The 14,030-nt window shown below is 35.7% G+C and overlaps 1 protein-coding gene across 1 annotated transcript in view; it reads left to right on the top strand.

Annotated features, from left to right (window-relative positions):
• The first annotated feature begins 683 nt into the window (after window positions 1-683).
• The window catches only part of dap (cyclin-dependent kinase inhibitor dacapo), a 110,439-nt gene continuing 97,092 nt past the window's right edge, over window positions 684-14,030 (top strand). Inside the window, exon 1 of the mRNA XM_089644557.1 lies at window positions 684-1,639. Coding sequence (XP_089500683.1) covers window positions 1,228-1,639 — 412 coding nt within the window. The 5' untranslated portion in view covers window positions 684-1,227. The remainder of the gene's footprint in view (window positions 1,640-14,030) is intronic.

Below are 14,030 nucleotides of genomic sequence, written 5' to 3'. Positions count from 1 at the left end.
CGTGTAGAGTTAAGTGAATGAAATTTTTCCACAGTTTTGAAAACTCACCAACATTTTAGAGTTCTCTATTAAAACTTCATAATACATATGTGGAGGACTCGAAGCCAAAAGCTTAATCATTATATCTAAATTTTTCAACCTCCCAGCAAAAAATATTTGTTTTCTTTCGAATTGTGTTACGTGGATTTTAAATCTTTTTAGACGAATTCCACTATGTATTTATAATTAATTACTAATAACAGGAATGAAACTTGTGTAGCTTCTAAATCGCAAGCGTGCTAATATATAAATAACTAACAGCTACAGAATAATATTAATTTATTTACGCTCATGGTATTAATATTTTCATCATTTTATAATAACAATGTTGGTACATTTAGAGCAAATTTAAATACATCAAAATAAAGTATTTATAATGGAAATAATTAAAATAACATTATTCCTAAATATTGTATAATATTATATACTAGTATTTAAAAAAAATTAGTACCGACATGAAAGCTATAAATAATTTTAAAAAAATAGCTGTTTTTCTAATTCAGTTTTTGAAAGTAATAAGTGAACAGTAGTAAAAAAAATATTTTATAAAATACGAGTCTGCACTGATATTTCTGAGATCGTTCACGTCGCTAGCGTGTTGCTGCCGTCGCTAGTGGCCATTTCGATTTTAGTGGCTCCCGAGAATCGTTGCGCGCCGGACGTGTCGCGCGCTCCGTCAGTTATATCTTGGGCGAATCCATTTTAAAATTTGTGCTCATCAACAAATACAAAAACCAAAGACCGCGAAATATATTTACATTGTCAGAATTGAAATATCGCAAATATTTCTAATATATGGTGTCGTTACTTAATCTGTACTTCGTTATTCAGTGTATAAATAAACCTGTGTGATTTTTATTTAAGTTTTTGCTGGTGTTGAAAAATATTGCCTTGTGGACTTGTCAGTTTGTACAAAACTCTAGAAGAACCAAATATTGGATCGTTATTATCGTGCATTTTTTGTAAACATTTGTTTTAAATATGTAAGACTAGGACATTTATGTCTGATTTTTGTTATAAAGTGACGCGAGCCAAACACGGCGCAAATCTGGTAGACACATACAACTACAACACGTCTGTAGAAGCGACTCGTACTCTTATAGTGTGCGTTACTATCGCATCAGAAATACTATCATCGAAATAGTGCGAATATCGTGATAGTTTTGTAAGTTTAATATAACTTTAAATATGTCTACAATGAGTGTGAGTGTTTTGAGTCCCGCGTTGTTGAGGAGGATCAGGGGTCCGAAGGGCGCGAATGGCAGGGCGGCTGCTGTCGCTGGGGTCAGGAGGAATCTGTTCGGCAGCCCCGGCGCGCCGGCCAAAGCTCTGGCTGATCTAGAGCTGAACAAGGCGACAGACGAGGGCTGCAGGAGATGGGGATTCGACTTCAGGGCCGAGTGTCCGCTGGCGGGCAAGAACAGGTTCGATTGGAAGAAGATGGAACCGAGGCAGACGATTCTTCGCCCCGCCGTTATCAGCAGCACTCCGGCCATTATCACGCCGCTGGTCACACCTATGGAAGTCGAGCTGCAGCCTACGCAGAAGATCGAAGAGAAAAAGAAACCAGATCCATCGAAGATTCAGACAAGAATTACAGGTAGGAAACCTCTCCATTATTTGTTGTGCAATAAATCTTGTGTCAATTTTCACGCCTTTTTTGTAGTAGTAATATTTTGTTTATGAGAGCGAAATTAAGTTGATTCGAAAGGATAACAATAGTGAATTTAATATTATACATATATGATTCGGTAAATATTTACCTAACCGCCGCACTTGTTTCTAATCCGTGCCTAATAAAAGTGCGGCAGTTAGGTAAATATATACCACTACCCCTATCTATTCCTTGATTTGCAATAATATTCTCAGCTCTGCCAAGTCTACGTAATATTCTCCTGCAACTCGCGTTGAGATGATCCAACACTAATCCAAGGCTATTAACACAATTATTATTAATAATTTGAATTCAATCAGTAAAACTCAATCCGTACAGCCGATAAACCAGTGAAAGTTGCCTACGAATATCTCATTAATTTTATTTGTAAATTTGCTTTTACGATGAAAGTTTCGTTTCCCGCCACAAAAAGTAGAGGGAAATTCATTCGCAATTCTGATTTAAAATTAGATTTTTTTCAATTGAGTAGTTCTTGTTTCGCCTACGCCATAAAATAATTGCGTAGGTACCTACTCGGATGATTTTATTATTCAATAGTGCAGTGAAAAAACGCAAATGGCATTTAGTTCTTTGCACCAAAATATTGGGCTCAAATCCACCAGTTTGCCGAATTTGCAATTTCCATCTGATTTCTGCTCTCCGGTGAAAATTGTAAAAAAATATCCTGATTTAAAAAAAATCAAGGTTACGAAATCGAACTTATCACTAAATAGTAAAAGATGTTTTAGCTACACAAAATATTATAATACAATACATCCATTATTATGTGGTGAATTATAAATTTAAAATGCATTTAATGATAAAACGTAATTTAAATCCTATTTTTTCAATTATGTATACACATAAAAAAATAAAACCTAATTCAGATTTTTATTGCTAGTACAAAGATTAATTTTCTCAGTAGGATAAATATGTATATTTATACCTACCTAGTGGACAAGGATGGATTCACGAATAAAATATATTTCCTATATGCCATATATATATATGTGTGTGTAATTTCCCCAGATCTAAGGGTATTTCCCTAAAAATTCTAACATTAATTTTTACCCAAATCTAGGGAAATTTTATATTTTCCCAATTCTTCCACCTTCTTTTCAGATAATAGAATATAAAACATGAAAAAACTTTATATTTTCTATCATATATCTTGGGTTTGTTTACAGCAGCGACAGCAACTCATTTTTTTATTTTATTAAAAATAAATATATATATGTATATATTATACAAAAATTTTAAAAAATGCCGCTGCTGAGAATAAGCTACCATAAGAACGGCGATATAAATTCAAAATTATAATGAAGTTAAATATCATGTAATAATATTAATATTTGAATGATTTGTATAGCATCGTTTTTAAATTATCTCAAGGGCGCTGTGCAAATATATATAACTATAAACTAGTATTATCAAGACTATTATCAACTTATTGAAAACAGATTGCATTCACCGGTTCGTCGATCACTAATACAAAACAATATGTAGGTACAATGCATTTGACCAATGAACGTAATGCTGCGTGAGAATGAACATATAATTTTTTTAATATTCTGTACAGACAGACCATTCTTACCTGGGAGGTCACTTGAGATTAACATTGTTTATATTGTTTGTTCGCATTCACACTCGAAACAACATTGTTGAATAATTAATAGCTAGGTACATAATAATTTTATGATTTTTTTTTACCGACATCAAGATAAATTTTCTCATTTTCTCAATTCTTCACTGCCATTGTAGTCTAGCCATCTCCGACCATGATGCGTTTAGAACTTGACTTTTCAGATACACAATTATTATCAAAGTAATCTCTAGGTTCGTGAAGAATCGCCCCGGCCGCAAATGATGGTACCTACCTACCCAAGTTGTAACGGTACCGCGGCGGCCATAGCACATGATTTGGCAAGTCGGCCGTAGTAAAAATTCGTTGAGGCAATTCACGTCCGTTAGTCGCAGCTTACTACTATTTAATTTACAACCAGAGAAGACGGCGACATTCCTCTGCCACTACTACGCTACCTCGTTCTACTTTCACGACATTTTGTTTACCAACAAAATGATATAAATACTGTATTGTGTTTTTATAAGATGATTGTGGAGATGCCGCGGAGAGTTCGTTTTACCTCGCTTTCTGTTACGTGTGTCGTTTTTGAAAAAGACGAAAAGGTTATAACGGAGTTATCAGCCGTAGTATATAGTAGCATTTGAAAAAACATGGCGTCCTGCGTGGGGTTAGTGTAAAAAACAAAAAATCTATCGATTGAGCTCTCGCAATGGCAAGACGGTGTAAGAAAATTAATGCAATTTTTGTGTATTTTGTATATCCAAGCACTCGTAACTGTGACGTGGATTTCTTAGCTATCGGTAAAGGAAAAAGGACAGATTTTGAAAAATTGCACCATTATACCTTGTTTCTATCTGTTCTTCATTGTAATAATATTATCAGCATTTCCTAAGCGATGTGCCCTCACCCCAATACTTTATAAAACCCTAATAATAAAGCAATTATGTAACAGCTCAAGTTCATTTCCTTCCCCTATAAAAGTAAATATTCCCCTAATGAATGTAAAAATCTTACCTTTATTAGGGCACTTTTCTGGTGGGATCATACTTTTACGCTTAGATGCGCAGACCCTTACCGAATCGGGGTCGTTAGAGCGTGCCGTGCGCATCTGCCACAAATGCCAGATGCGAAATAATGAATCAAACAATTAAATTGTTTTGGTACCATGTTAGTTTCGTCATTGTTGATGGGCCATATTCATTGCCGATGAAACCTTCGGGTTCTTAATAGAACGTAAGGTGTATAAAACTTTCTATTGTTGTTCGACAATATGAATCTTAGATCACCTGTGAATTGCACCTTTTGTAAAAGTACCTTATTTTTCTTTTGGTGCAAGGGAAAAGGTCTATGAACTTGTTATATTTCGCTGGGTGTATTATTATTATTTGTGAAGGGATCTTTACTGTATACTAGATTTATTTTATTTTATTTTTATTTTTGTTTATTGCAGAAACAAACAGTACATAATTACATAGATGACAATAGTTACAAAGTTATAAAAGTTAGTATAATAATTGGTACCAATGACATGTCGCTGACATATACAGGGTGTCCGGAAACTCGTAGTACAAGCGGGAAACTGGTGAATCTACATCACATTTGGAGTCGATTTTGTAGTATATTTTTTTTTTATTTGAGCTTCCGTTATCGAGTAAATCGAGTTTGAAGTTGATTTTTTTTTTTTTTTTTTTTTTTTTTTAATCAAATTCTTATAAATTATTACTGAAGATCAAAGTACCCAACTAATTAAAACTATTTGAAAGTAAAACAAATGAAGAAACTCGGATTTGAAGCATTATTTTGAAATCACCCTTCATTTAACCCGGTGTAATCATAAAATATTTCTGCTCTGCAGGGTTAAAACATCTGTTATTCAACCCTAAACACCAGAAAAAACTTTAACCCTTAAATAGCCGAAAATTTTTTTTTTTTGTTTTTTTTTTTTTTTTTTTGAAAATGCTCAAATCAAAAAACTTTATGTTTTTTTGGGTTCCCCATGTGGTGTAGATTCTCCAGTTTCCCGCTTGTACTACGAGTTTCCGGACACCGTGTATACATAGGAGGTATATTATACATTTACGGTTAAGTTACATTTTTAAGTTAAGTTAATTAGTGTGCTGGGGAAGGAGAGAGGTGTGTGTGAGTGTTTGTGTGTGTGTACGTGTGCGTCTGTGTGTGGTTGTATGTGTTATGTTGGCGAATTTAGTGTGCTAAAAAAGTTTTTCTTAAATAGAGGGAGAGAATCAAAAAATATATCGGTACTTGTGCTTGTTTGAATTTGCTACCCGGTTTCGTCCTGTAGTAGATTTCGACAACCAACACTGTTTCTTATTTATCAATATGAAAAATATAATCATAAATTTCGTGTTTTATATCTCAATAGCTCATTATGGAAATTAAGTTGTAATTTGAGAGTAGTAGCGTTGGCTGATAAGTTTCAGTCAGAAATGAAAAATTAACCTATGAACCTAACCTGTTTTTGTTTCTTCACTTTTCATGACTTTATATCACTTTTAAAGGTGTGTTGACTTGCCATTTTGATGAGTTATCTGGTCACCATAAAACATACTTTAATTCAAAGTTTTTATAAATTATCTAAATCGATTTGCTTGCTTTACGGGCAACCTTCAGGTTACTTGCGTTTTCAATAGTTTTTCATCGTCAATTTATAACACTTAGACGGGTTGTTTCACAAAATTAAAAGTTTTTATTCAAGTTCTGTTATTTATCATTATTGGCCAGTTGCTTCACACAACTGAAATAATTATAGAACCTTTACAGAACTTTAAAAATTATCTTTGAAATTTGATGAAATGTTCAAATTCTGTAAGCAATCGTATAAAGACGCGAAGCCACATTCGGCTGATACTGGAAATGAATGAGGAAAAGAAAGAGACACATAAGTCTCGTAGCAGTCGTTGACAATGTGTCAAATCAAAGTCAATCACAACGTACATACAGAAGTCGGTTCATAGATAGATTAAAGTATTTATTTTTATTATAGAATGAAGGCTATTATCAACGTGTTAGGATGTACTTACCTACCACCTCTGAAAGATATACAACCACTCCTTTCTCTTCAAAAGTAACTCGAAAAAACCTCGGTGATTGAGAAATGTAGAAATATTATTTTTTTAAATAATGACAAAAATGCGTCGGTTCATTTTTGCTGCGTTTTTCATGTGCATCGCGTAAGACCGGCAGCTTCGCTTGCGCGCAAGAGAAGATCCTCCTTATTGTGAATTTATTGTAATAATAATGCCGATCTGTTTGCGTTATCTCTGTTTGCGCCGCCGACTCCCGCGAGCATACGTGGTCGAGACGAAAATAATATCATACGCGCGCCATTACGCGCTCTTTGCCCGAAAGAAATCACATTCACGGATATTGTATTGTACCTACCTATACGATAATATCACGAGACCTGCCGCGCTGTCATGCCAAACTACGCACACGCCGACAAGCGCAAATTCCCACAAAAGACAAATAAATTCCAAAATACAAATTGCTGCGTTCTTTTTACTCGTACGATTTCGTGATGTTTCACATGCACGCACGTACGTTCATCTATTGTTTCATTCATCGCAAATGGGATAACTGCGTGTTAGAAAGAGATAGGTAAATTCACGCCGGACGTTCGTTTTTGTCTGTGCGATCCGTGCATGTTGGAAAGGGACAAGGTATACGCGCCGCCGTGCTTGCTTGATTTCTTGTTTGTACGTACAGAAATACACGCTGCGCTGTGCGTGGAATGGATTCGTTTAAAATTTGAATTTTCCTCAACGGACCTCCGATCGATTGCGGAGACATCTGGCGGCAAGACTGCGAAGCAATAATGGCGGGAGTTTTGAAAATACTATTTCTACGCTAGTGTTATTGTTTTTTTCGACGAATTGCCAACGCGTTGACATTTTTTTACAGTGACATTATTTACGATAACAGTGCACTATTGGTATTGAGATTGACGCTTCTGCGGAAGGTTAAAATAAATAATATAATGTCTATTATAAACATTGAGGACTACATTTGATTCGTTTCAAAATAAACAATTTGATAAATTTAACTTTGTACCTATTTAGTGATTTTATTTTTATTAATTGTATTTACTACCTAGTTTCGCCCAAGATTTCAGCACAATTTTTGTCATTGAAAGATTGAAGAATATGAATTAAACAATATTACAATATCTTGTTTTATACTTTTTTACGGTTTCGCGATGAAATTAGCTTGCGTTCGGACAACATAGCGGACTTGTGCAAATTTCGCGACTACAGACTCACTGTTTGAGGGTTTTAACTATGCGGGTACTTCATATAATCAGATTTATTCTTTAGTACCAGGTACAGGTACATCGGTATTTGTACAGCGCCCTGATGGTTTTTCACAAAAAATTGTATATTAATTATCCAATCATTATTATGGAAAATATCAATCAGATATTATTATAAAATACAATAACAATGCTCCGCGTCATCTCTCCGCAGGGGTAAGTGGAGGAGGTCGTACAGATTTCAGATGAAACAATTCCACAATAATGGTAGCATCGGTAACCGGTTGGCTACTAGGTACAGTAACTGTGGCCAGCTGTTATACCCCCGGCCTCTGAATGCGGGGGTTGTTTTCCAAACTGGTTTAGCCGAAAATAGGGGTGGATATTATTGGATTCAACACGACGTCAAACTCAGCATTGCCTGGTCTCTATGGTGTTGCTGCTGAGAACTCCGTTGTGACATCTATTTCTTGTGAGAAACGTGGAAACGAACGATGCTAAAAACGAAATACAATATTTTTCTGATCTGCAAAAAATATCTAACGATGAAATTTGAATCGCTTTTTATTTCTATACCAATTAAACTATTTTTTAGTTAGTAACGTTACGTGAGTTCCACCATTAGCTGTTTAGTTTTAAAGACCAAAGTCATTATTACGTAGTTTTTCAATTATTTTTTAAACTTATAAAAAAATAGCGTTAGAAGCTCGGGCAAAGCCGGGCAGTATAACTAGTTACATATTTTATGAATGATATGAAACGTTATTGACATATATATAACGAGTTATGGTGTCTGGATTGCATTGTAAATTTATCTAGGTGTAGAAATATTGTATTTTTTTACATTTTTTGTATCTATGCAAATTTCTCAAGGACTTATAGTTCAATACTCCAATTTGATATGACCCCTTTAAAATGCGTTTGACCCCGTTCTTATCGGCTTTTCAAAGGAACCAATTTCTTTCAAGACGTGTTTGTAAACTGAATTCAATAGGTCGCACCAGTTACTCACACAACTACATAATGAAGACTACGTAGTTTTATTATTATTACTATTTGCGAGGATTTACTACCATCGCACTTATCCCTCTAGCGGAAGTAGTATAATCGGCACTCATACATAAGTAACTTTTCTTTGTGTAGTATCATTACTCGTTCCATTATAAATTTACTGTAAGGTTGCTTCAATGCGATCGTGTAATAGTGTTTGAATATCTGCCCTGATAAAGGACGGGTTTGACTGCTTTACTCAAAGAGATGTCGGAAGTTTTGGTGGCCTTGTATCCTCTGATGCAACGTGATGTAATAATCTTTATTTTTCTTTTTTATGTGAATAGAAAAAGGTGAGGTATGTATATATCATCTGCTCTCGGCTGTCCGAAGCTAGTCTCACTAACTATGACATCCCAGAATTGGGGTAAGTTTGAGGCTGCAGGGAGTGAAGAAAGGAAGAAGAAAGTTGGGAAGAATCTGGCTATTCTGATCTGGTCACCAAACACGTTTAAAACAGATGCAAACAACATTTTCGGGAATATTGTGGGGAGTCGAATTGGGTTGTCAGTATTCTTTTTTTTATATTAACCCTAAACTTGAGGTCCTGAGGACATTAATTTTCCTAATGGTCTATGTCATATTTTTGGATGCTGTATGTAGGGTAAGGAGAGGAAGTTCTGGGAAGGTAAAATATATGAGGGTTGGGTAGGAATCTGGGAATCAGTGGGTCCAAGAGTGGCGGACATATGCGGCGCAGTAGAGAGATCAGTTGGAGAGATCAACGGGTCTCCCCAAACCAGCCTATCCCGATCTGGCACGCCACGTAGTTGGTGGACAGGCGCATACTGAACACACCTCACCAGATGAATCCGGGTACCTCCGCTAAATCACTGAACGTAGCGAACCACTTGGATTGACCAATGGCTGAGATGCTGGTTATCCAATTAATGGTTCCCGGGGCGGCGGTATCCAAAACCGCCTCTCAAATAGCAACTTGACGAACGCGAATATCTTTGAGCCAACTTTAAAAAGCTACTGAAATATCGGCCCTTACAACATATAACATTCTAAAAATCTCATTTGTAAGTTTATTCCAAGCCTGATACTCAAAATCTATACTGCGCTTTGTTTCCTTCAACCTTCCGATAGTATAGGGTTTTCCAATAAGAGGTGTTATTTTGAATAGCCCGCTATTTCGGTAGATGTTACTTTTGAAGCTGAAGCGATACACGCTTCAACAACGCATTGAAATTATTAAAATTCACATGGTGAAAATTTGGCAGAGACGGTTCGTAAAACATTTTTGGGTCGTCATGAAGCACCTTGTCGGACCGCAATACAGAAATTGGTGGAAAAATTCGAGCTGTTGGGACAATTTAGTGATGTGAAGAATAAAACCCGTGTACGTCGCTCAAGATCAGCCGAGAATATTGCTGCTGTAGCCGAAAGTGTTGAAGAAAACCCAGGTTTGTCCATTCCTCGTCGTTCTTTGAAATTAGGCATTCCACAAACGTCATTACACCGTATTTTGCATGAAGATTTGTGTCTTAAGGCTTATAAAGTTCAGTTAACATAAGAACTCAAGGCGGCCGATCATCAACAACACCTCTAAAATAAAATAACACCTCTTATTGGAAAACCCTTTATTACTTGCTGATAAATATCGTTTATTTATTCAGTTAGATAGATGTTCCGACACGCTTTTTTACTATCATTCCGATCTGCACGCATATATCTGACATCTCACGTCTGTTGCGAACAATTAACGCACCCGTTCGACATATTTCAGTTGTACAAATTTAGGTAATCTCTTGTTCCATCTCTGTGCGGCGCACAGGGGCGCGGGCGACTAGGGGTGAACGCGGGTCGATAGCGCACCTCGCTACTAAGCACATCTGCCTATCGGGGGCGCCCGTCAGACCCAATCATATAGCACTGTTCCGATGCAGAACCCGGGGAGGGTGGCGAAAACCGTTACTGTTTGGTATTTTGTATGATGTCCTCCCCGCGCGGCCGTTGACTCGCGCGTGTGCGTGCATCCGTCACCCCTATTGTTTTAGCCGGGGCGGGGTGGATTATATTATCATATTGTGCATTAAGATGACGGAATTATCATGTGTTAAGAACTTATGCAGTCATGATGAGGCCATTTTATTGTGGAAACACCTTTAGGAGTAATTTATTATTCAAAGCTTTGTAAGAATTGGCTATGATCATCGTTTGATGGTTTTGACTATAAATTACCGAGTGTATTCCAATTCCTGGTATTCTAATTTCCTCAGTTAATTACTTTGGTCTTATACTTAACATTCCCCAAAAGGGGGGTAAGTCAAAGCCAAAGTAACCAAAACAACGAAATAAGCTGAATAATCGTTTAGTAGTTGCAGTTACGTTTAGAAAGTTTATACCGTGAAAAACCTAAATATTATAAATCCTATTTAAAAAATATTGTTTTCTTAAAATATTATATTAAGAAGTATATACTTAATCGCTTGTCTGAATTCATCACAGAATCAGTTCCAATTTTGAAAATGACACTCACATCCAAAGCAAAATCGAGTTAGTACTTTTACTACCGGAGTTAGTACTTTTTAAAATGTCCTTACGTCTTTGTTATTATTAGATTATCTTTACAGTTGTTATTATGTGGTTAATATTTAAGGATAGGCTAAGTTAGTTTTTAAGTTTCCTTGTGTTTTGGCCTAACTGAAAAACGTCCTAAGGCTGAATTCTCACACAAAGAGTTATAAATAATGTACATTTTTATCATATATATAAATAACTAATGCATACTTCAATAATTAAACATCAGGAATGTTTACAGAAAAAAAAACGTCACGTGCATAATTATGAAAATACGTTCGTGCATAATTCGCGAATAGATTCCTTTCTCTTCGATTCTTTGCGCACAAGTGACCAGCTGGCATTCCTATTTCCTATAGCATTCATCATATATATCCTATACTCTTGCCACCATCAATCAATAACAATTCCATGAGAATCGCACTATCGATTAACAAGCCCTTTCGCTCTGCGTTACCGTCGCCATCTATAAACGGCAGTTATCGCTGCACCCCTGTTACCGTGTGAAACGTTTTCGATGATATGCTAGCGTTACCGCCTCCTACACAGGAGCGTTCTAACTATCATGATATCGTAACGCCAATAAACCGTTAACTACCCCATGCACCTGATAATCACCATGGGAATCATATTAGCCCTTCAATGCAGTATCGATCGTTAATGGCATTCGTGGGAATAACTTGTCGATTGGACTGCTGCTCTCCAGTCCAAGTTCCGTAGCCCATAATGGAATCGACATTGCGAGCTAAAAATAGTTGCGTTGTCATAGAGTTGTCAGACGGCAAAATCTGTGCTAATTTCATGATCTCGTGATTCTTATATGAGAGAACACAAAATAAGTTCTCGAAAATTCTCATAGCAAATTAGAATAGCGAAAAAGAGTTTCAAAAGTAACTAAAATGTTATAGGAACTGAATTGACTTAATAGTGAAACAGATGCTGACCTTGAACGCGATGATATTTATACATAAAATAATAAACAAACTATTACCATTTTTTTTCAAACAAATTTATATACCAGAACATTCACAGATATTACAAAAGAACGTGATATGAAATAACGTTATAAAAAAAGGACAAAGCCAATACACAAAACAGTACTATTCAAAGGAATGCAGCTCTACGATAAAGTTTGCACCGATTAATAAATTCGACATTTCAGACTTGGATATACAAATGGAAAAAAATTAAAATAAAATTGGTATTTACAGATGTCACGGCCTGTGAAAAGATTTACATTTCTGAATAAACTGAAGTGTGAACAAAATTCAATTATATTTCTGTTCTCTTTAACCCACAAGAAGACATTAATTTGGTGCGATGTTCACTTTTCATGCCAGCTTTCCAGGCATTATAATGAAACCCCTAATTAAATCACAAACATCTGTCTACGATACATTCCTTTCCTAGCTGTTATTATTATTAATACTAGTAAACTAATTTAACTATGATTTATCGATCGATAATCCAATCCCCCTACAACACAACAACGGTATAATATTAAACTTAATATAACCATCTGCTGCCAGGTTCTTGACATGCAGATGTATCGGGATCACAGCATACCCCGGCGGGTTATTCGTGCCAATTACCACTTCATTCGGCCGTCATCATTGTGCATGTTCCCCGCTCTTAATTAAATAGCATCATCACATCATTGTGTCCCCTGTCCCCTGCACATCAATGAAAAACTGAGCATCAAATTAATGATCTAATCAAAAATTCTTTACTTTATCAAATTTTACCAATGTATACGAAGAACAATGTTTACAAAGGGGTTACAAGTTTGATAATTTCTTACATTTTACCTATATTTATCATAGGTATTGCATAAATTACTGTATCTGTGCACCAATTGCCCTGGTGGAAGATTATAATTCAAATGGAATTATTGCTTGGGGAGGAGCAACAAACTCGGCTATCAATTACATAGAAACCGCACAGAAAACGATCTTAAAGGTAATACTAAAAAAACATAGACTGACTGATACAGACCAAATATTCAACAGCTGTGACGTACTAGATATACGCCAATTATACGTTAAAACACTACTAAACTACATATTTGACAAAAAAAAATTTCAACATACACAAAATAACACTAACAGACCAGTTAGACAAGCGTACAAAGAAAACATAAAAACTCCGACAGTAAATTCAAGCTTTGGATAAAGACACTACCAATACCATGCTATAAAAGCTTTCAACCGTGTAAAACTTGAAATTAAAATTGAGGAAAGTGAAAATAAATTCACACACAAAATTACAAAATGGATTAAAGAACAAAAAAGACAATATTACCAAAATTTCATAGCATAAAATAAAAATAAAACCCACACGTAACACACAAAACCAATATAAACACACATCACTCACAAACACACAAGATTATATTTTAAATATATTAATTGTGTATGTAGATTATATTTTCATATTATAAAATGAAGGCCTCAGCACGGGCAAGCATTACTGGAAAACCTTAAAATGTAAAAAATATTGTACCAAATAAAAAAAAATAAAAAAAATCAAAGCGTTGCTGGATATGGATAAAGAGGTCTTCGCGGTAACCAGATGTAAATAGCCACGTACTTCCCTACCTTCCTTTTCCTTGTATCCTTTCCCTCCCCGCTCTGATTGCCTTACTCCTTCAGGGATGCCATAGTCCCACTGGTAGACGGACAGTTGGGACTCTTGTGTGGACTCTCCAACCTTTATAATAGTTTGACAACACTAAATTTACAATCTTTATGGACAGGTTAACGTAGTGTAAAGTATTTAGTTCTGCTTAAAGCTCCAGTGTCCCTTTTCAATTCTTCGTCAATTCTGATTGCTTTTCCAAAATTTACGCTTGCAATCCATTTGCTTTGAATGCCGACTAAAAGTATTTCACAATGCCAGGTCCCGGA

This window comes from Hesperophylax consimilis, chromosome 21, assembly GCF_061612785.1.
Source record: "Hesperophylax consimilis isolate HC1 chromosome 21, BYU_Hcon_1.0, whole genome shotgun sequence".
NCBI classification, from domain to species: Eukaryota; Metazoa; Arthropoda; class Insecta; order Trichoptera; family Limnephilidae; genus Hesperophylax; species Hesperophylax consimilis.
The sequence above is the reverse complement of the archived record's forward strand: the minus strand, read 5'-3'. Positions and strand labels throughout refer to the sequence as shown.